Source organism: Quercus lobata, chromosome 5 (genome assembly GCF_001633185.2).
Source record: "Quercus lobata isolate SW786 chromosome 5, ValleyOak3.0 Primary Assembly, whole genome shotgun sequence".
Lineage (NCBI taxonomy): Eukaryota > Viridiplantae > Streptophyta > Magnoliopsida > Fagales > Fagaceae > Quercus > Quercus lobata.
Genome location: NC_044908.1, coordinates 50,489,554 through 50,514,317, shown reverse-complemented (window position 1 = coordinate 50,514,317; position 24,764 = coordinate 50,489,554). Strand labels below are relative to the sequence as shown.

The 24,764-nt window shown below is 32.6% G+C and overlaps 1 protein-coding gene and 1 long non-coding RNA gene across 3 annotated transcripts; one reads left to right on the top strand and one right to left on the bottom strand.

Annotated features, from left to right (window-relative positions):
- Positions 1-3,217: 3,217 nt before the first annotated feature.
- LOC115992221 lies at positions 3,218-4,676 on the bottom strand. The gene is made up of 5 exons (XM_031116316.1): positions 4,418-4,676; positions 4,147-4,239; positions 4,012-4,048; positions 3,822-3,915; positions 3,218-3,682 (listed from the first exon to the last, which is right to left on the bottom strand). Exons 1-5 carry the CDS (start codon positions 4,492-4,494, stop codon positions 3,612-3,614), a joined length of 372 nt encoding a protein of 123 aa, XP_030972176.1. The 5' UTR covers positions 4,495-4,676; the 3' UTR covers positions 3,218-3,611.
- A 7,243-nt stretch (positions 4,677-11,919) lies between these two features.
- On the top strand, positions 11,920-12,670 carry LOC115988516. Of its 2 annotated transcripts, XR_004091541.1 has the most exons (3): positions 11,920-12,130; positions 12,223-12,270; positions 12,448-12,670. It is a non-coding gene; the product is annotated as an uncharacterized LOC115988516 (long non-coding RNA). The 2 variants fall into 2 exon arrangements; XR_004091540.1 differs by having other exon boundaries at positions 11,920-12,270.
- Positions 12,671-24,764: the final 12,094 nt, after the last annotated feature.

The following is a 24,764-nucleotide window of genomic DNA, read 5'->3' as shown; positions in this document are numbered from 1 at the left end:
CCAATCCATGAACACTAGAGGTGAGAAGAGTGTTAAAGATACAACCACCCATAACTCAACAAGAAATCCAAAAGGAAAATTGGCATATTTGACGAATTTGAAAGATTTGAAGAACAACATAAACTTCCCTGATTTTCATGGCCAACCTGCAGCCACCTTGTGAGTTGTGCAAACAAATTCCATGACCATCACATGCAAGGCCGACAACACTACCCAATGCATCATGTGCAACTCCGACATCCACTCAGTGCACTGCCAAGAGCGTGTCCCTGTCACAGTGTTCCTGTCACAGTGTTGTTAAAAGCGCTGAGCGCACTTAAGCGCAAAAGCCTCCTAGAGCCTAGGAGAAAAGCACAAGCGCACGCCTGATCAATGTGAAGTGCACATTTAAAAAATAATTTAATAAATTAAAAAAAAAAAAATTTATTAATGGTCAATACAACAATCAAGTGACCAATTAATCATATAAATTACAATAAAAATTTTATATAATTTATATAACATTTATATAATTCTCTTGTGCTTTACAAAATATATGCAACCATGATATCCATGATTACAAAACATGGTTGAATCAAAAGAGAAGTATAGAACAAAAAAGGCAAAGGCTAAAAAGTACTAGAATGTTAAGTAATGTTATCTTTGCCTAACAAAATCAATGCAAATATGCAATGGAATCCTAATCTACATAACCATCATCCCCATTAAGCAAGGGCCCATCATCATTGTCATCACAAGATTTGTAGCCCTCATCATCTTCATCTCCATCATGAGGAGCATGTTGTGAACTAGAACTTGAACCTATTGCTTGACTTGTGTTTGTTTGTGTGGTTGTGGTCCAAAAGGTCTAAAATATCTAAAGAGGTAGGCTTAGGTGTATGGTAGCACACCACACTATTAGTTTTTATATATTAAATCAATGGCTTATATCAAACATATTTAGATTTAATGGCTAAAAATCAAATCAGGATTTTTTTTAAAAATATTTACAAAAAGCTTTAAAAAGCGTGCTTTGCGCTTAATTAAAAAGCTCTAAAAAGTGCGCTTCAGGCAAGCTTTTAAAAGGGCACCTCACTTTAGAGGGAAAAAGCCCCAAGGCCTGTGCACTTAAGCGCGCTTTTAAAAATACCCCTGTCAAGCCCTACTTTGGCTCTGCCAAGTCCGTTAACAAATCCTCTATGTCCTCATCATTCTCGCTCACCAATTCTTGGTGGTCCCCACTGAACACAACTTGCACCTTCACAATAAATCTACTGATGCAACTTTGTGGCTTATCCTCCAACCAACAGTGACACAAGAGAGGGTGAAAGTGAGGAAGAGAAACGGGGAAGAGTAGGGGTTGAAAGAGTAATATTATTAAAACAATAAAAGAATAAGTAAAGGAATAATAATTTAATAGGATGGAGGGAAAAAAAAATAGTTTGATGTAGATATATGTGAAAAATGTTATAGACAAAATAGAAAATATGGACTTTCAGCTCAAATTTAGCTAAAACTATAAAGAGGCTAGTGTGAAGGCTTTTACAATTTTTATTTAATTTATTCATGTTTTCAGTTGTAGCAGAGGAAGATAAAGCAATTTTAACTTCTATAAAATGATGTAACGATGTACCAGAAGCCAAGAAAGCATGAATATCTATAAAGTCCATCTTTACTATGTTACTGAAGAATTCAATAGTCAAAAAGAGTATACACATGCTTTCTCCCATACAATGTATTGACATAAATTTAATTATTATGCAGAGAGAGATGGAACAAATAGTCATACAGATGCTATGCATAAAACAACATGCTTTAAAACTAAATCAGAAGAGCACAAGCAAATCTTAGACATATATTCTTTGAATTGATTATTTTATGTCCCCCTAAAGAGTAAATTTCTTTTAAATGCCAAATTTAGGCTCAAACACGATCTAAAAATAAGCAATAAATGGAAAAAAGGGAACAAAAAAGTTTATTAAAAAAATACTGTATAACATGCCTTCTAAGAAATTGAAGCCACCATAGACAACAGTATACTAAACTCCAATGACTAGTGCTGGTCACAACAAGAAAACCCCTATCAAGACTTTGAGCTCATGCACTCAGGATTAATACAATGCTAATCCAGCTGACTCTCCCAATAGTAGATTAACAATTTCCACTTCTTCCAAGTAGTGCAATTGCAATTGCACCTTACCTATCACCTATGTACCCAAAAATAGTCTAAATTCCTTGCTTTAGTGATAACTATTAATTCAATAGCTTCATAACTGTTTCCAAAGCACCACCCAGAGAAAGGGAAAGAAATAAAGAAGGAAGGAAAACTTACAAAGGTCAAAATGTGTAAGTAAAACAAAGATTCACTTAACTCATATTATACTTTCTACTAAGTTAATTAGAAGGACCAAATCTACCCTCAGTCAAACCTCTACAATACTAATCCTACACCTTACATGATTAAAATGGTAAGGGATGATAAATACAATAAATTCCAACCTTTCTATGTAGGAAGCCTCATGGTGCTAGAATTATATGGAATAAAACATTTTGAGACTTCTTGGGGAGAACTATCCATGGTCCAACTTGTAGGTCAGCCATCAAACTCCATTAACAACTTTTAGTAACAATCCTTGAAGGAACTTTTCTCTATGTACATAAACCCTGGCAAAATCACATCCTCTGAATTATCTTGTTAGCCTATATATTCATAATTGTGCAAAGAGTTTACCAACTGGAGAAAATTAAGGCTAGTTAATATCAATTCTTCTTTAGGGAAACACAAAAATAAAATGCAACCATAAGTAAGCACCTATTGACTCAAATTACATAGCAAATGGGACTCTTGGCAGATTTTACATAACAAATGAAATAATGGAAATCATTACAATGTTGTGACTTAGATAATGGAAATCACTAATATGAAATGGAAGTAGAACTTCAAGCATGTAAAACTCTGAAGCAAGCAAAGAGAGGGTTTAGCAACTCCATAAGACAACATATAGTTCAATTCTATTGATAAACTATCACTTGTCCCAAAAGTTTACATTGCCCCTCATGTCTAGGCCCATACTTCGCCCAACAAGTGAGGCCGAATATGTAACTTAACTTCCAAAAATAGGGTGGATACAAGGTTCTAACTCAAGACCACTTGCAAGAAAATATGAAAATAAAATGCAACCATAACTAATTTACTCAAATTACATAGCATAGGTGCATGTTTATCACTAACTAGACAATGAAATAACAGAGAGCTTGTTTTACTAGGGTAAGATTACAAGGTACCAAATTAAGATTTTGAGTCAAATAGCATCCAACTATAGTCAAAATAATTAAGGAAGATGGGTGAAAACCTTCAAAACCCAAAACTCACTCTTTGAAATACCTTGAATTCTCAAGGTACAGATCTTTTATTGATGTTACAACCAACACAAAGGCTCCAAAAGACAATTGAAATTATAAAAAATTCAAAGTAAAAATCTTTCAGTAAAAAAAGGGGCAACTTGAGTCTTTCTAAAGACCAAAATACCCTACAAATCCAAGTTCTTTTGTTTGTTTTTCAAAATTTATCCTTGAAAAAAGAGACGGCTTTGATTTTGCTTCATCTTCAATCTTCACTATGGAGCTGAAGCCTATATGCTCATAATGCTCTTCTCCAATTTTTCCAATCCTCCTTTCTTCAAATCTCTCAAATCTCGACGTTCTGCAGAATTACAAAGTGCAGAAATAAAAATGGGGAGAAAAATGAAATGTATTATATACATACGGTTAAGCTTATACTTAAGACACATTTGGGATACTAGGATCATAACAATATATAAATCAAGACTAAATCCACTAACCTTGATGAAGATTAGAGTTCTTAATTACCAACTTATATAGTTCGTCTTGAAGCTTCACCGCTTCATCCCAACTCTGAAAGTATTTTTCCTTCCACTGCATTAAATTTTATTTTTAAAGGTGTTTCCAGAAATAAATAGTAAAACTACTTCAAAATTTTTATATTAAATAAAAATAAAATAAAAAACATACCTCCCCTATTTCTCTCTTCACTTCTTGGATTTTGCTCCTTCAAGAAACAAAAAAAAAAATTAATATTTAAAAATATACGAAACTGAAAGTAGAAAAAAAAAATTAAAGATCTTTTTTTTATTATTATTTAGCAACCTATCGAGTTGGTCGACTTCCTTTTGAAGGTTGATGACTTCCTTCTGTAGCGCAGATAGTTGCTCTTCTGCAGGCACATCAACAAGTTCGGATCTTTGGGAAAAAAAATTTCAATAATATATTGTCAGCGACCAGAAAAACAAACAAACAGACAAAATAAATAAACACATAGCTTTCTAAAATTCATCTATAAAACAAACAATAAAGTTTTACCCTTTTTCTGAAATTTTTAAACATGTAATAAAAATTTGGTTCCAGAAAAGAAAATCACCTGGAATTCCCACCATGAATCTCTTCCGTCATAACCAAAAACATGAGCAACATGAGATAAGACATGAATCTCGCCATGAAAGGAACGCAAAAAACTTTCAATGTTTTTGCTTTTACAAAAACCCAATACTGTGTGTGGAGCAGCAGGGTGACAAAGTGTATATAACTATATATAGGAAGTTGGAACACCGCCACAAGGCTCCGCAATTTTTTTTTTTTGGGTAAGGTTGGAACACCGCCACCAAGCTCCGCAATTTTTTTTGGGGTAAAGTACACACTTTATTTATTTATTTTTTTGCTGATTTTTTTTTTTTTTTGGTTTAAAAAAATAGGAGCCTTTATTGCTATATTACAATTCCGGACAAGACACCGGTCTGACATAAGCTCAAGCCGTTCTTATCAGACCGTGTAGGGGTCAACCTCACCAAGGATGCCTACCAACGGATTCCTATGGGTAACGGGATTCAAACCTAGGTGTGTTGCACGAAGCATTCGAGCCTTACCCACTCAACCAACCCCCTATTGGCTTTTTTTTGCTGATTCCAATCATGAATAAGTTTTTTTTTTTTTTTAACTGACCCTAATCACTGATCACTGTGATGATCACTGGATACCCTTACTCACAAATATAAGAATTTGTAGGATGCAAAAGGGTCAGGATTCAACTCTCTAAAAGAAAATTTCACACATATACACTTAAATTAGACTAGAATAAAATTTCAATCTTAGATTAAAAAAAAAATAATAGTAATAATCACAGATAAATTGAGTCCAAATAGGAGAGAAACCTGTACATGTATTTTCCCTTTCATTTTTATTTTTTATTTCATAAAAAAAATTGGGTTCTAATCTCTATTATTGGGGTTGTCCAAGACAACCATGAAACTGACCCACTCGAAGGACCTACCCTGATCCAAACACCACCACCAAGCACCGAATTGGTTTGGGCAGTACACTTTTTGTTTTTGGGGGTAAAGTACAGTTCTTGCTCTTTTTTCTTTTTATTTTTTTATTTTTTTGGCTAATGCCAGTTAAGTTTAAATTTTTTTACAAAAGTGACCAATTTGGACCCTAATCAGTAATCACTATGATAGAGAAAAATGAGTCCAAATTAGATTTAAAGATCAAGTTGGGTAGTTTTGAAAAATCTTAAACCATTCAAAGTCCTTTTATATCTTTTTTACATAATGTAAATTTTAAAATTGCATGTTTTTATTATAACCTCGATACTTGCAAACTTTTAAAAAAATCGAAAATCAATAATTATGTTATCAATAAAATGTTTAAATTTCAATATTTTAGGGTCTAAAATTACGCAAAAAAATAAGTTTATTAATTGAATAGTAAATAATATTCGATTTGAACAAAGTTTGACATGAGTGTCAAGGATATAAAGAATATGCAATTCAATTGTTAGATTTTCAAAATTCACATTTAATAAAAAGAATAAAAAGTATTTGAAGGGTTTCTCTCCAAATTATAAACCTTGTCCATGTATTTTCCCTTTTCTTTTTTTTTTTCTTTTTTTTTTTTTTAATGATAGATGGTAGGCAAAACTCAAAGCATCTAATCTCTATTATTGGGGCTGTCCAAGATAACCATGAAACTAGCCCATGTATTTTCCCTTTCATTCTTTATTTTTTTTATGATAAACTATAGGCAAAATTCAAAGCATCTAATCTCTAATATTGGGGTTGTCCAAGATAACTATGAAACTGACCCACTCGAAGGACTTGCCTGGATCTGAACACTGCCACCAGGCACTAACCCACTCGAAGGACTTGCCTAGATCTGAACACCGCCACCAAGCACCAACCCACTCGAAGGACTTGCCTAGATCTGAACACCGCCACCAGGCACCAAATTGGTTTGGACTTTGGACATAACGCAATTTTAAAGTACAGTTCTCACCCTTTATTTTTTTTTTTTATTTTACTAATGTCAGTCAATTCAAAAAAAAAAAAAATTCAAAACGGGCCAATTTAGTCCAAATCAATAATCACCATGATAGGGAAAAATGAGTCCAAATTAGATTTAGAGATCAAGTTTATCTTAAACCTTAAAAGTGTTAGATGTATTTTGGAACCAAGCAATTGGTAAGATTTCTTATACTTGTAACTGCTTAATTGTTGTTTAGTAGATTCTTAGAAGTGGTAACCTTAAAATCATCCGGTGGGGTTTTTGTCTTGCAAGGTTTTCCCCATTTGTTAGCAAATCACTGTGTCTAATTTATTTTTCACTGCATTTAGTTTTTTGGTGATTTGTTGGTGCCTTCACATTTTGCATGCAAATTGAACTTAATTAATCAATTTAGGTAATTGAATAATTAACCGGAGTCAAGCAATCTTAACCCAATAGTAGGGATTCAGATCTCGAGCAATGCCTAGGGTATATTGCACGGTGTGCAATTACTCAAATTTCATCCAAACTTTTGAATGTTGCTTGTGTTAGCTTTTTTTAATTGGCAACTTGCTAAGCGGAAATGTGCGAGATTAAATCTTGAAGGAAGGAAGTAATATGTATGTTTCTTATCTAGGATGCTTTTTGATGAAGCACAAAAATCAATAGGCTGAAATACTTCGAGCTACGGTAATGGTTGTGAGTCCTGAAAAGAAAGAAAGAATTGTCAAAGGTGACCAGTGTGACCCGGCCAAGGCTAGAACACAAGGAAAGAAAATAGTTAATGGTCTGAACTTACCTTGGATGAATGGAATTTACTCCTTTTATAGAGAGTTAGACGAGGGTCTATTTGTTTGGATCCATCACCATCATGGGTAATGCTAGCGGTTGATAAAAAAAAAATTTGGGTTACATGGGGCGTCGTATGTAGAGTTTCTTCCACGTATCATGCAACGTGTCGTATTTTGCTCATGTGAGTCTAATGGAGGATTTTTAACAAAACTCACCAAGTATGATTCACTCATCCATGTACATGTCGTCTATAGATACACTTGTCTATGGAGAGTTCCCTTCATTGCATGACTTGGTTGTCTATGGACGAGTGCTTTTATATATTCTAGTTCTTGGACAAGCTGATATAATTTCTTCTGTGTTGTGGATGACGACACAAGGACGAATAACACTTGGTGCTTATCCTCATTACTTTTAATTTAAATTCATCTTTTTGATATCTTTGCCTTCTACCTTTTACTAGGTGTGATCCCCTTGTAGTGTAAAAAATTGTTCTCCTTATTAAATATTTTAATTGGAATACAGGGAGCTAACAATTTGAAGCCAATACACTAACCATTCTGAGTTTGTTAATCTCCTCAAAGTTTGATAAGCATTTGAAAATCTCTATCTAGACCTTGTGTGTTCTAAATACTCTGACACCACTTAAAAAATCTATTTCAGAACCCAAACACTGGCTTGATTGAACAATTAATGATTTATTGATACAATAGCCTACTAAAAAGTGTAATATTGATAGAGTAGCCTACTAAAAAGTGCTTGGTCTCAGTGTAATATTGATACAGTAGCCTCTCTCTTAATTTGTATGACTAGTTGGTTTTATATGGGAAATATTAGGTTAAGTTGTTTGGCCTTCAAAATCATTGTACAGTTTGCCACAATTTTCCTTAAGCGAGATTCAAGTGTAATCTTGAGGGCAGCACAGCTATGTTAAGTTCAAATGGCCTTATCTCACTTATTTCAAGTGCAAATTAGGTCATATTTGTGTCCATTTTGAAGTCCCGAACGTCCAATGAAACAAGTTCCACTCTGAAATTTATTATGGTGCAAAAGAGATAGGTGAAGGAGCATCAACTCATCTTCTTTGAGCATATCAAAACTTTATTGTATAGCAGTTTCTTATCCAGAATCAACCCTAGCACAATTCTATTAATACAGCCAAATTTGATATGTTTTCACACTTGGATTTGCCAATGCTCTCAACAATATAAAACCTTACTGCATTTTTTTATATTACTACGCTCATAATGCTCTATCGTCTCCTTGGTATATCTTGAGACATTAAGGAGTATCACTTAAATCATGTGTCTTTTTCTTCTTCTTTTTTAAACTTAGTTGCAAAAGAATTTCTCAAAAATTCTTTAGAGTTAATATATAATAATAATATTATTATTATTATTAATTTTTTTTTTTTGCTTGTTGACTCGAGAGTCACTACATGCACTAGACTAATTTTTCCATCTTCGACTCAATTCATGACACGAATTTAATATTAAGGCAGTTCATCAGGGCCTTAAGTGCCCATCCTGCCTCACAGTCAACAATGTCGGGGCTTTTCAGCATTTACTCAAAATTCTCTAAGTTCATATCTTTGTTAATATTTAGTTCATTTTAAATTTCAAAGGGGAAATCTAGATTTCATAATCAGAACTATGCTTTCAGGAAAATCTCACTTCAAATTTCTCATATGATGTCAATTTTTTTTTAATAAGTAAATAATTCATTAATCTAGAAAAGTGCTACCCAAGTACATAGGCTGTATAAAGAGAGTAAAAAACATGACAGAAGGAAAAATTTTAGGAAGGCGAAAATCAAAATAGCAAAATACCAGACTAGCGAAAGCTCAAAAAATCCAAAAATTCTAAGAACCTCGTTATTGAGATTAAGGGAAACGGCAAGGACCAATAATATAAGGACTTCAAAATCGAGTACTTTAGCTTCTTCCTACTCAATTCTTGAACCTCAAAACACCGGTCATTATGTTCTCTTCAAAGATGCCACATTTGGCACAATGGAGCAACTTACCTACTCTCCCTTGTTCCCCTGACCAACCCCCTACCCCCCTCCTCTCCAACACACCAACATTTCTTGAACTGAATTCAGCATCACCCAATAGACTCCAAATATACAGAAAGTCATAGACCACTACACCTTATACACTTCACAATGTAGAAACAAGAGATTAGTGCTCCCCATACTTACTTTTGCACATGAAGAACCACTCCATAACAATGCCCCTCCTTAAGTTATTGGCAGTCCAAATCTTACTCAAAGCCACACACCTTGATAAGAAAGCTGCCCTTGGTGGGACCCTGACTTTCCCTATACTTCTTTGAGGAAATCTAAGCCACCCCTCCTCATAACTCTATAATAGCTCTTCACTTGGAAACCTTGGTTTTGCAAAGGAATCCACTCCAACTTATATAACTCCACATGCCTAATATTAGCTCGGGAAAGATTCTCCAAAATCTGTGACACATGTTCAATTTCCCAATCCTGAACTACATGAATGAATACTGGCATCCGAGAGAGCTGTTCGGACTTGATTTCTGCATAATCCACCTCTGTAGGAATTGTTTTTCCCTTTGGGCTGTTTTTACTAACAATTTTATTATGTGGTTGAAAAGCAATTTTTTTAGTTAAGTAAAAACAGCCCAAAGGGCAAAAGAAAAATCCCTTCTGTAGCCTTACTATCTCTTGCTATTAAGCACAATTAGGGATACCTCTCCTTGAGCAGAGCCTCCCCCCACCATAAATCATGCAAAACCAAACTTTTGTGCCACCACCAATATCATATGTAAAGAATGTGAAGTTGTCCCAACTGCCTATTTATAATGTAGGAAACATTTCTAAAGAAGAGCCTTTTGAACTCGCCTTTAGCTGTAAAACTTACAAGCAACTAACCTTGCCCACTAGAACCAATTGCCGGGTAATCTAGGGACATTCACCTTTGACAAGTTAAGTAGTTTATGCTCATGCCCAAGAGCAAACAACTACCTTAAATATACTTCCACAATCCCACACTCCATACTACCCCCTCACTTCAGCTGAACACCGAGGCCTTGAAGGGATGGGAATTCTTACGTATACGATACCATCTTACACGAATTAAGAAAAATCAAATTTACATTTTGAATTAGTGAATGCAGAGTCTTGGTGTTCTGGGCGTGTGCAATAAGAAGATACAATACACATATAGTGCTCAATAGTTTGCAAGTAATATCAACTGTCTCTGGCAGAAAAGGTTTTAGAGCTTTTAGGAGCTGAAACGCACATATTTATAAAAGCTGAAGGATTTTATGCGTTTTGGGCCAAGGCAAAAAAAGCGTTCAGAACTCGCAAATATTATGGACCATAGGAGGTCCATAAACGAAAACGCGCATGCACGTTTGAACTATACCGTTGGGTTGGATGGTCAATTACGAAAATACCCTGATAAAAATTCATCAGTTCTCACGCCTGAAGCTGACTCTCACACCTCTCATCTCATCTCTCTGCTCTCCCTTTGCATGAAGCTCACTCTCACGCCTCCCATCTCAAGCATAATCAAAATACAAACTCAAAAACATAATCTTAAAATTAATCAAACCACAACAATAAAAGCAAAAAAATTCTTGCTCTCATAAAACTGATATAATTGAAACAACAAATCTAAAATCAAAACAACAACAACAGCAGATCAAGAACAGAAAAAAAAAAATTAGAACAACAATAAATGATCAAGAAAAAAAAAAAAAAAAAAAAAGAAGCCGAAATAACCCCTGGTTGCATGCACTCTGCAGTGAGGAGGAGGAGGAGCTGTGGCGGTGTGGTGGAGCAAAGACGATTTCTCCTCTCTCCATGCGTGTCTGTGTGCGTTTGAACTTTGAAGATAATGACACCAAAAGGCAAGCAAGATTATAGAATCAAGTATCACAGAGAGAGCTAGAGAATTTATGGAATCAAGTAGAAAAAGAAAAAGAGAGAGAGAGAGAGAGAGAGAGAGAGAGAGAGAGAGAGAGAGAAGAAAATGAGAGAGCCAGAGAGCTTCTGGAATCAAGTGGAAGTAAAGAAAAAAAAAATGAGGGAGCTTCTGGAATCAAGTGGAAGTAAAGAAAAAGAGAAAGAAGAGGATGTCTAATGGTATATGTGTGTGGTGGACAAAATGCAAGAGAAAAAGAAAAAGAAAAAAGAAAAAGAAAAAGGAAACGTATGGATGAAAGAAAGGCAGAGAATTAGAAATCACAATTTAAAAATACTACTACAATATTTTCATAATAAATTTTAAGTAATTAGCTAACATTGGTGAGTAAAAATATAATTTCAATTGTGGGTTCAAATTAGAACTAGTAACAACTTTCCATATAAGATTTTTTTTATGATTCTTGTGAAAGTATTGCAAAAAATATTGTGGATGTAACATTTTTTGTTGAAAAATATAATTATTGAGAATGAATAGAAAAAGAAAAAATAAATATTAAAAAAGAATAAATTTGATTAAAAAATAAAGATTAAAAAAATGGGTAGGCAAAAGATAAATGTCACTGTTGATTGTTCAAACAGTACAAAAATTTGTCTAACCTGCTGGAGATACTTTTATATATACATTGTCATTTTTGGTAATTTATCCCTCAAACTGTCACTTTTATAAGTGCTAGTAAAACACTCAACTTTTTCAAAAAACACTTTTTAACAGTTTTTACCAAACACTTAACTTTTTGAAAATGCACTTTTTCATTATGCACTTTTTGAAAACTCCACTTTTTCATTATGCATTTTTACAAAAAGCTGATCCAAACTCACCCCTAGCATTAGACATTTAGACACCAAATACCAAATAGAATTGATGTTATATCTTGATAAGACATGCCTTTAGGGTTCAAATACCAAATACTATTAGTTCGATTCATATAATCCTTTTGTTTTTGTTTCTTTTTTTAATCAAGGAATTGATCTTATTTTTTTCAATGCATTGCTGCAGTGATCTTTCATAAAATAACTTCACATGGCAAGGCCCTGAGCAACTAGCTTGTCACGAAAGCATGTCAGACTACTTGTATAGCAATTATTTACATATATTTTTTGGTTCGATATGGTTTATTCCTGATAGATCTTTCACCTTATATTTTTTGTTAGGAATTTAAAACTTGACTTGTTCCGAAGCTCTTTAATTGAAGATGACGTGTAAGATGCCCTTTGCCCTCCTTTTTCATCGATTTTTTTTTTTTTTTTTTGGTTTCTTTAGTTCCTTTATAAGTTTTCAAGTTTACCCATGAGAAAGAAGGTTAATGTAAGGTGTATATTTTCATATACTGAATGATGTCCATTTCCCTACTAATTTAATCTTTTGTACTCATTTAGTAGCAGAAGGCAAGATCCTCATTGTTTGAAGAGTTTCAACTGTCCACGATATAAGGACAGGTTTCTGGAGTTCCATCATCATTGAATGCTATGACAATGATGTCAATTTGTTCAAATCTATTTTTGAATTTCATCCTAGGAGAATATATGTATCAAATATTTCAGCCACTTAAAATGAAAATAGCTTTAAAAATTCCACATACAGTGAAGACTTTCATTCATAGCAAAGAGAAATTGAACTTTTACAGTTTTACTTCTTCAATTTTGAATATCAAAAAGAGAACATAATGAATCTTTAAAGCGCTCATTACTATGAACTCCACAAGATCTTCTAGATTAGTAAAGTTCCTAATTGGGGGGTCATGACTCATCAGTCAGCTTTTGGCGAGTCCTGAACCGTGGGGAGGACAATAAATCATTTGTCGTTTGTCTTATATTGTCATGGTATCCTTGTCTATGCTCTTTTTCTATTTTGGTTTATTGGGTAGTGCCTGCATTAGCAATTAAGATTATGGTAGCTTAATTTGAGATTAGGATTTAGAAATAGGACTGTAGGAGTCAAATGGCTTTGGCAGCTTTGAGATTAGGATTTAGAAATAGGACTGTATGAGTCAAATGGCATGGTGAGTGGTTACTCTTTGTTTGTTGTGGTGAATTTGTAATAAGAGGAACAACAAGGTATTCAAGGCAGTGACTCCAAAAGTACAGTCTATCTTTGCTAATTATGGCCCTTTCCTTGGATATAATTGAAGCATTGAACTAATAGTTAATTTTTATAATTTTTTCCTATCACTCTTTGCTTTGTGGTGTTTTTCATGTATAACATTTTGAGTTATAGGGCTACACCCTTTGTATTCAGCACTTCTCTTAATTCAGATTTGTGATGCCTACAATAGTGAACTTGTAAAACTGGACAATATGACTAGAATATTGTGATTCATTTTTTAAGCAGAAGCCAAAACCAAAATTAAACAACAATTCATACATTCTCCTCTTCCACTACATTTGGCCAAGATTTTATGAAATAAATCCAAATTTTTATTCCTGTTTAGAGTGATGAGCATTCCTATTAATTCCGCATTGAGCATAGTGTTTATTTTTTAACTCTATCTTGACTCCATGTGGCAATTACTAAAGCTTCAACTATACAAATGGATATGATTTGGTTAGTGGCAGCTATAGGATTTTTTTTCTAGGGGGGTCAACAATGTTGTAATTTGTGTGCTAAAAATGGTATAATTTTTTGTTAATGAAGAAGAAAAGTGAAGGGAAAAACAATTTCATTTTGTGGCCAGTGGCAAAGTAAACCAGAGTCCAGAGAGAGTCCGAAGAGAATGTTTATTTATTTTTAAAAACAAAGCAGCAATTTTAAGAGTAAAGCCATTGCACAACACTTTCACAATAAAATCTAAGTGGCAAGTTGTTGGAGATATGTAAAAAAAGTGATGTCATTTGTGGGTCTAGATAAAAACCAATTAAAACTTGCCACTTAACCTTTATTGTAAAATTATTGTGAAAATAATATTGCAAAAGTAGCACTAAGATGATCATATTCAAGTTTATTTCAGCTAAGATTAAACAAAATTTAGGTTTAGGGTGTTCAAAATTTTATTTTAGGGGCCAAAACAAAAAAAATAAATTTTATATATATATAATTTTTATTTTTGGCCAGGTCAGGGGGTTTGAACCCCCTGGACTGGCTGTAGAGCAGCCCTAGATTAGGTATGATAAATTATCCAAGAAAAGACTAAAGTGGGGAGCTGGGGATGCTCTAATATGATGTAATTATTTTTGAATGTTTTTTTAACTTAGAGAGGGAATACATGGGAATTTTATTTATTAATTCTTTCGTGCGTGTGTTTTTCTTCGTCTTTTTTTGGTAAAAATTGCAAAAATTGAGTAATTCAACATTACATTTTTTACTGCAAACACCAATGAATATTTCAAAGGGTCTTCTTTTTTCAATCGTGGTACATCCTTAGATTACTGCGATAAGTGAACAAAAATCAAATGCCATTAATTCTAAATGGGTAGAAATTTGGTATGAAATTGTCCAATACAACTAATTTGAGAATGGGTTTCCGAGGGTAGCTTGTATACGCTTTAATGGTCTAATTTCATGTCTAATATAAAAAGTAAAAACAATATGTATTCTGTAAGAAAGAAGAAGATTTCAGTGTTCAATTCTTCCTCGGGTCAATCCGAGGATCTTTAGTTCATATAATGCTCAAGTCTGGATTACAGAGTATTGATACACAGAGTATATTTCTCTTCTAATGTTTGTCGTCCCCCCATTCTAGAGGAATTCCCCTTCCTTATATATCTATTTGAGGTGCATCTCAACCCTCCACTTGTACAGCCAATGATCTTCCTTTATATTCTCATCCCATCAAAGTTTTGTTGGAGGTGGTAGAATGTGCTGCAAGTTGTGAGAGCACTGTTCAGGAGTCATTCTGCCATTAATACGGCTAGCAAAGTTGGTGCGATGCATTGAATGCAGAAGTGATGGGTACTTTATCTGGATATCTCCCTTCCTCTTTACTTGCACGTCTCTACCTTCTTCCTTGGCATTTTGTCCTTCTAGGTGGCTCATATAAAGCCTTCCGAGGGATGTTCGCTCCTCGGACTCCTCAGGTGGTTGGCTTCCTCGGTTTCAGTATTTGGGCTCTTGCGAACACACTGGGCCAGAACTGATGGGAGGATGAAACTTTAGCCTCCTCGGGACGGGCCCACTTGGCTCTATTTTATGTTCGAATCCTACCCATCCCACAACTGCAAACACCAATGAATGTTTGTCAAATTTGTCTCAAAGTCGAATTGTTGAATTTGAGTGGGTATCGTAATTGTTTCAACTAGTTGCTAACCCGTGCAATGCACGGAAGAGTCGAACAAAAGTTATAAATTTTCACTTATAAAAGTTACAACTTAAGAGGAAAAATAAAATACTAAGACCAAAAGTGAAACTCTAACACCAATAATGTTGTATGGTCTCAACCTTCAGATGAATAAAATGACATTGTTAGGGAGTGAAGACAAATAAATGTATCAAATATTGAGTAAAGATTGCCTTAGTCATCTGGCTTAAATAGTAAAACTATTTAAAAAAAAAAAAAATCATTTGGACACTTTTAAGCCAGTAAACAAAACAGACCCTCATCATGCACACAAACGTGAGAAATTTGGAAGGAATAGATGTTGAAATATATGAATGTAAAAAAGAAGAAGAGGTACCAATTGAAAGGAAAAAAAGAGTATTAATCGAGTAAAAATGCAATTGATCAAATATATGAAAAAAATAAAAATAAAGGGTGAGGCATTAAATTCCAGTAGAAGATGGGCTACTAATAACATATTTCATAATTTAAAAATAAATTCAAATCTATAAAGATGTATTTCATGCCTCTTAGCCGACCTTTTCTTTACATACCAACAATAAAAATAAAAAAATAAAACAAAGTTATAAATCAAAGTATACAATTATTTTATGTGTTAGTTTTTTTTTATTATAAATTATTATAGTTTCTTGATTACACCTAGCATCATTGTATATGAACGCTAAAATACAAATATATTCGTAACAGATTAATGGTGAAATATGTCTGGTATTCCATAGCAAAAGTGATTCTCATAGGATTTGAAATCATGAAAAACAAATAAACTTACAAAAAATATTAGTATTATATATATACCTACCAGTCCTTCATTGAGGCATTCCCTTAAAAAAATCATAAACATTGCTAATCAATGCAATAAACTCCAGTATGCAAGAGAGCAGGGAAAACTGATTAAAAAAAAAAAATTTCTGCCCAGACGCCTTTGATAATTCATTCCCAAAAAAAACAAAAGGGTGGAAAATTTTTATTACCTTCAACCTTGCAATAAGGTTGCTCTCTAAGAAGCTTCAACATTGTAAATTGCCAAGCAACGATGGCTAGCATGAAAACCACCTTCTCCTTCTTTTGCAAACTGAGTTTATTTCACTTGAAGCTATATGGTCCAATTCTAGTGCTGGCAACTCCACTGTGGGTTGCATTGACATGGAAAGGGAAGCCCTTCTTAAATTTAAAGAAGGTCTTGATGATCCTTCAAGAACTCTTTCCTCTTGGGTTGGTGAAGATTGCTGCAATTGGTTGGGAGTAGGCTGTACCATAGGAGTATAAGTCAAATAAAAAGAAGCTGTATTAGGTTTAGGGTTAGTGTCGTGGAGGAATAATTCAAATTTATTATTTTATAGAGTCCAAAATGAAGAAGGAAATACATTAAAGTAAAAAACCTAAAATAAAAAAGAAAAAGAAAATAGTGATGACGTGGAAAATTGTGGGAGCTTCAGAGGCTTCAGTTTTATATAAATATATAGATTAAGAGAACTTCTATAAAATAAATTATTCAAACACAAGTTGCTACAATAAAAACTACTTTAAATGAAAAAGAACAAACAAAAATTGAATCGATATAATTGCATTAATTCAAGTATTGTTACAACTGAAACCTTTAACTATTTGTTGACCTTCTTATATGTGCCACCTAAGCTCAAAACAACCTTACAATTTTATACATCAACTCATTTTTGTTATTTTAAAATGCTTATTTTCTTTTCATTACTTTAGATTAATTACGTAACCTTTATTTTGAACAAAATTACATATTTTCTTTCATTTTCAAGTCCTATTACCTTTAATTAAACTAAATATATTTAATATGAGAAATGCTACATTCACAATATTTTCACAAATAAATCTTAAGTTGCAAGTTGATATTAGAAGACAAAAAAAAAAAAAAAAAGTAATTTCAATGTAATTTAAGTAATAAGCGTTGTTTAGAACCAATTAAAAATTGCCACATAAGATTTATTATGAAGATGTTACGAAAATGTTGTAGACATAACATTGCTCTTTTAATGTTTATTTAACTATTTCATGCATTGCATGGGTTAAGGACTAGTTGGATTAATATAGCAACTTCATACTTAAATGATCTATATATATATATATATATATAGTAAAATTAGAAAGTATAAATTTTCATTTTTGCCAAAAATTTACATATGAACATCCTTTCTTAAAAAAAAAAAAAAAAAAAAAAAAAATCAGGGACAAAAAACTAAAAGCTAATTCATTTCTAAAAAACTAAAAGGGCAAATTATAATTTACCCACCTATGATTTGGCTGAAATTTAAATTGTTTACCTATGGTTAAAAATTTGGCACTTAGCTCACCCGAGATTTACTCCGTTAAGCTTCCGTAACCCACCTTCGTACTTTCACCGTTAAAAATATAAAAAACATAACAAAAACATAACATTCTTCATCTTCATAAGAACATTTTGAAACCTATCAAGTATCAATCCAAATCATCTCCACGAAACCTAAACTATCTAATCCAAGATCATTCTTAAAATTGGCATTTGTTGTGACCTGCCAAACCAAAAAGAACCATAATTACAAATACCAGAAAAATAAACACAAGTGATAAAAAAAAAAAACAAAAGTAAAAACAAACAAACAAACAAATAAACAGAGACTAATGATCGGTATGTCTCCACCCAACCTATTGTCCCTAGTAGGATGATGAATAGTAGAGCCAATAGTTTCTCCATTTTTTTTTTTTTTTTTGTATAAAGTTCCTCACAATATATTAATATAATTTAATGCTTCTATTGGTTGATACTTTAAACCAAGAGGAAAAAGGAGAACGATTTGGCAAGGATGACTATAAAACTGCCTCAAACACAAGACTCTACTCAATAAAGAATTGTTTCCCGTCCCCACTAATTGAAATCAACATCATTGTATTGGAGGTCGAGATATTGGAAGTCGAGATAGATATTATCTAAAAATATAAGTTATAGACTAGAAAAGGTCTCCACTCAATATCAAATAAATTGGAACTTAGAAGTTTGATTAGATATGAAGACGACTAGATTCCATAAGAAGAAAATTAGCAGTGTAAAACCTTGTTATGAAAGTAAGTTCGTAGAAGTTTGATCAAATCAAACACATACAAATTTCTTTCTCAATCTTTTCTATCCCCTTGACAGTTTTGTTTGGATTAGTAGGCATGAGAACAAAGTCGTCAAAATCGGGATCTTACATAGGATCGTGGGAAGTAGGTAGGATCATAAATTGTAGGATCAGATCGTGAATCGTAAGATCCTACCTATTTTCAAATTTTAAGCCAAAAAACCTATTGATAGTAACTTTGTATATTATATAATCACTTAAAATATGAATTAAAAAAAAATTACATCATAAAATGTAATTTGCACGTACTATATCGTTCTTATGTCATTCTAACGAAACAAAATATATTTAACTTTTGACATAATGTATCTAAAAAGTTCAATACATGTTTAATTAGCAACTAAGTACCAAAATATTATCTACACATATGAAAAATGTTTTCCAAATTCTAAGTTGCAAATCCAAAATAAGTTAGGCTAGTTAGCATATAAAAACTAGCTAACTACAAATTTATAATATGTAATCCAAAAGAAAATTCTCAATCTAAGGTAAACTAGCCAATTACAAATATGAAATCCAAAAGAGAATTCTCATTCTAAGGTTCTTCTAATCTAATCACTGTCATTGTCATATCCCATTTCATCATCTAAATATTTTAGGTTTTGTTTTTGAAAACGTTAAACTTAATCACTATAGGTTTTTTTTTAGATTTTATGTTGACATAGGGGTAAATTTGGGACTTCAATTCATTATTGGGCTTCTAATAACCCATTGGGCTTGTGGGTTTAGGTGGATTATCTTACCCAAATGAATCCCACTTAAAAAAAAAATCAAGCCAAAGGTAGGATCCTATACGATCCTACAATCCTATACAATTCTACATGATCCTACCATTTTTGCGATCCTACTACGATTTTAAACTTTTTGGTGAAGTGGGATCGTAAAATCGTGCGATTTTACAATTTGGATCGGGATTTTGACAATCATGCATGAGAATGTTCTTATGAAGATGAAGAATGTCCTTAAGTCAAAGCTTCACAATTTTAAGAAATATGCTTTCAGATCTTGATTTTTATTTTTTGTTATGTTTTTTGTGTTTTTAACGATGAAAGTACAAAGGTGGGTTACAGAAACTTAATTGAGTGAACTTCAGATAGGTAAAGTGTCAACTTTTAAATCACAAATAAGCAACTTTAATTTCGACCAAACCACATGTGGGTAAATTGTAATTTGCTTAAACTAAAAATTTGATTATTTATACACACCAAAAAAAAAAAAAAAATTGGACAAAAATGAAAAAAAAAAAAAAAAAAAAAAAAAACAAAAATTTTAAAGTAAAACCCGCACACGTGTTGCCACTTATATCGGACAATTAACTAAGTGACCACCAATATCTTTAGGTCCTTGACCATGGAGGAAGCCACCAGGGTATGAAATTTGAAATTTTCAACCAAAATTTTGAAAAATTGATATTAGTTTATTAGAGTGTGGTTCTAAATTGCATCCATAAATATAGGATAATCATTGAAAGGAAAATTGTTCTAGAATTTAATATAAAATCAATTATAGATGATTCACGATTGTAAAGAACAATGAACTCCATTTTGATAGATAATTTAGTTGAAATGTATTAAAAAATAATTATTTTATTGAATAGATATTAATTTTATTTCTTATTTATTAATTAACTAAATCTAAGGGTATGTTTGGTAATTATTTTTCCACTTATTTTCTGTTTTTAAAAAACAATTCTCTATTTTTGAAACTAAAAAACTTGTTTGGCAACTCAAAATGGACAAAAAACAAAAATTATTTTCAAAACTCAATTTGTGAAGAAAACTGAAAAAATGCAAAAGGTAGTTTTCAGTTTCTAGTTTTCAAAAATCAAAGAAAACAAGTATTTGATTTTGTTAGGTTCTAAAGACTTAGGTTTTTATGTATTTAGAACTCTAATTTGTATTGTTGGCAAACCATGATCAAAATAATATGTTTAGAAGTGTTTTGGTCTAGCTCAAAGTTATGCATTTATGTAAAGTTGGAATCGAGTTAAAGTAGGAAAGCATTGTGCCTTTCGGCCTGGCTCGATCAATCGAAGCTTGGGTAGAATGATTTTCTGCAGATTTTTCCAACTCAGCCCTAGGTGTTTTAAAACGTTTTTAGGGTTTCTTATTTGTCCTAAGTATAAAAGACAAACCCTAGCTACGTTTTAGTGTGGCTCATATTGCGGTTTGTGTAAATCTCTTGTGAGATCTAGAGGAGCTTTCCTTTACACAAACTTAGGGTTTTCAAGGAGAAGATTTATTTACACCTTGATGATCAACTCAGTTGCTGCCATTGAAGCTTAAAGAAAACACAAGCGGGTGTGCTTGTATCTGGTGGTGAATCCAAGAAAGAAGGAGTCCGTAGATTCGGAGCTTGCACGTGGTCGTGTCAGTAAGTTCTACTGGTTGGTAGCAATAAGAAGTTGAGCGTGGGAGCTTGTAAGTCTTATTGTATGAACTTCGATTCTTTCAAGATAGTGGATTCAAGTTTACCTTGAGGATAGTTAGGTCAAATCCTCCCCAGGTTTTTACCAGTTTGGTTTCTTGGGTGATTATATCTTGTGTTATTTATTTTCCGCTGCTTTGCTTGATTTGATCATTGTTATTGTGATAACCTAGACTTGTTAAATTGGACTAAGTAACAACTTGGCTAATTACCTAGGTTAAATCAATTGGTTTTAAGGGGTCTAAAAACTATCAAATTTAATTAATCTATCTCACTTAATGAGTTAGCATTAGAGTTCAAAACCTAATAACAACATATTTTGGTATTTTTTATTCAAAAAAACTATTTTTTTAATTTCAACTAACCAAACATATTTTTTATTTCAAAAATACAAGAAAATTGTTTTTTTTTTTTTATATTCCCAAAAACAAGTTTTTAAAAATAGAAAACAAAAACTATTACCAAGTGGGTTGTAATCTTTATTACCGGGAATAAAATGGGTTGTAATGGAATAACTAAACCTAATTATTAGTTTGATTATGAGTTGTAACATTAGAATAAAACTTATGATCTATTTTAGGAAGAGAGTTGCTATGTCCACAACATTTTTACAACAAATCATAGATGGTTAGTTGTTATTGGTTCAAATTTGAAACTAACAGTAATATTACTTTTTTGCCCAAATAATAACAACTAGTAACAACTTGCCACTTAGGATTTATTGTAAAAATGTTGTGAACATATCATTTCTCTTTTAGGAAATATCTCATTCATACAATTATATTTCCTAAAAAATAATATATTTTAAATTTTAGAGAGATGAGTTATTTTTTGATGATTTTTTATTTCCATAATTGTTAAGTGGATATGGAAGGTTTATTTATTTGGAAATATTTTAATGTTAGAGATTATTACATCTACTAAGGAATAACTATTACAACCCTTTTAGAGAGGAATAGTTATTCCTCATTTTAGAGAATTGCTATTCATAAGGAATGACTATTCCATGTAATAAAAACATAACCAAACTATTGAATAGTTAAATCATAAGAATAGCTATTACATTACAATGTCTATTACAATCTACTAAACATGCCCTCAGTATTTTACTTATTTTTAATTGATAATTATTTTTAGGACAAAGTTTGGCTACAAACTTGATTGTAGTTTAAGGTTACAACTTCACTCAATATTTTTTTATTATATGAATTTTGACAAATACAAAATGATTACAATTTACTACAAAATGATTACAATTTACACATTTGCTATATTAATTGTGTTTATTCACACGGTTATTGTAACTATATATAATATTAGTTTATTCTTTTTTTCTCTCTCACCATTGCTCTTGCTAGATTCTCTCTCTCTTCCCTAACATCCACAGCAACCTAGCAAAAGAAAAAGAAGAAGAAGAGAACCACCCAACCACCACCACCACATTTCAATACTTGATAATCCAAACACAAAATTGACTCAAAAACAACGGAAAATCAACCTAAACTATCAAAAAATCCAACTTAAAATCAAGAGAAACCAAAATCAACCCAAACTCATCAAAAAATCCAACTAAAAATCAACCCAAACCTATCAAAAAAGTCATCCCAAACCAAAAATAGATTAAAATCAAACCCAACGAAAAACTCACACGAAAAACCCAATGAAAAAACCGCCATATTTGCTGCCATGTGTGAGTGTCTGGGTTTGGGATGTGAGAGAGGAAGAGAGTTGAGGGAGGATCGAAGGAGAGACATGGAATTATGTGTGTGTGTGTGTGAGAGAGAGAGAGAGAGAGAGAGAGAGAGAGAGAGAAAGAGCATTGTGATGAGAGAGATATTGATAAAAAAATAATAATAAATAATATCATTTGAATAAAATAAAGTGTATAATAGACAATCTAATGTGGGTGTTTTTGAAAAGTGATTGTGTAAAAGAAGCAAAAAATGTAGGTTATCATACTAAAATAGCCACAAAATTTTAAATGGACTAATGCAAGTGCTCTTAGTTAGCCACATTACATGCATGAGGTAGACTGGATGTCTATGTTGGAGATCTAAAGTGTGAACTGGAGGTTCACATTGGAGTAGATCCATATCAAAGAAGTTTAAGGTTTCAGAGCTAGGTTTGATACTTATAATTAAGTTTACGATGAATTAAATATTCTTGACTGTAAACTTCTATTTGATATAATGGATTGTTCTTCTTGGGATAGTTCCTACATATTTTTTTTTACCTTGAAACTGGTTTGTTTCATTGGTTTTCTTGAATCATCATATCTGTATCTTATTTACTTTTCTGTTGCATAATATGATTGTGAAAGATTGAAATTGTGTGAATACACAAGAACTTGTTTAGACCCCCAATTAAAATTTACGGCTCGGCTACTTTTACTCTAACTTAAACTAAGTGCGGAATAAAAGTAAATACAAGCGAACAAACGATAAAACTATTCTAAGCCATATTCATCAAATATCAACAGTAAAATGAAAGTTAAAAGAGTAGGGAAGAATGATGCAAACACAAGAAAACACCAAGACGTGTTATCAAAGAGGAAGCCGAAGAACTCGGCGAAAAACCTCTCTGCCATCCTCCAAGCGGTAAATCGATCCACTAGAGAATAAAGTTGGAGTACACAAATAATAAAAGACCCTCCAAGCTTAGTCTACCCAATGTACTTGAGCCCTCTAAACTCCTGCTACCAATGGACTTCTCAGAGTCATATCTTCTCTAACTTTCTGGATCTCGTAATATACCCTATTGCATCCACCAAACGATTGGCTTCTTTTGGCAAATCCCCAAAACTTCTGAAGCTCCAAGACACTCTCTACACTCTGAAAAAGTGTGGGTTGTGTTTGGGTACAAATTTCCACTCAAGGTATGATAATAGGAAAGGGAATGAGAAGATGCTAGAATGATTTCTCACTAAGGATAAGTAGCTCTCTCTCTAAAAGAGGGGTGTTTGTGTTGTAGAAAACCTATCTAGGGTTTTTCTCTTCGAATGACCTCTCATGCTTTTGTGGGTAATGAGGGTATATATAATATGGGTGAAGTGTAAGAAAGTCACACTTAAAAATCCTCCAAGCAGAGAGTTTCAAGGGTATCTTACGGGAAAGCCTTGCTCGCGGGACATTCGCGAAATCGACAGCCTGACATGACTTTTCAGCTTCCAGCATATGCTTCTCACGTGACTCTTTCGCGGGTTAGCTTCTCGTGAAATCCACTTATTCTTTAATTCATGCTCGATTCTTCACCAACTTAATACTAAACCCAAATCAATAAGATCCCACAAAATACAAGGAACAAAATTAAAGCAATTACAACACTTTTTATCATGGAATAGAGCCAACATAAAACATAGTTATAAATCACAACTTTACAAATTGATTTATGTTTAACCTAATATCTTCATAATTGACTTAAGTAACAACTTGGAAATAAAATTAGGTTAAACTTTGTGTGTTTAGGGGTCTAAAATCTAACAAATTGAACCTCCAAACCCCATTGTTTGTCACCCAACCATCATCCCCCACTAACTTTCTTGGTCTTCAATGCCCAACTAGCGCCTTCAGTGGCCAACAAGTCTCCGATCGTGATCTTTTTTATCTAAAATTTCTTTTTTATATTATATATGTGTTTGAGGATGAAAAAATGTGAGAAAGTAGTAAAAAAAATGGTTTCCTTAGCATTTTTAGGAACGCAACCAAACACTTAAAAAATTTATTCTCTAATATATATTTTGGGTCGAATTAAACACTACTTAAAATATCATTAATTTTTTAATTATTTTTGTAATTTTGGTTTAAAGAAATTCAAATTTTGTGCACCAATCTACTAAAAATACTATTTGCTCAATAGTATACAGATGTACTAT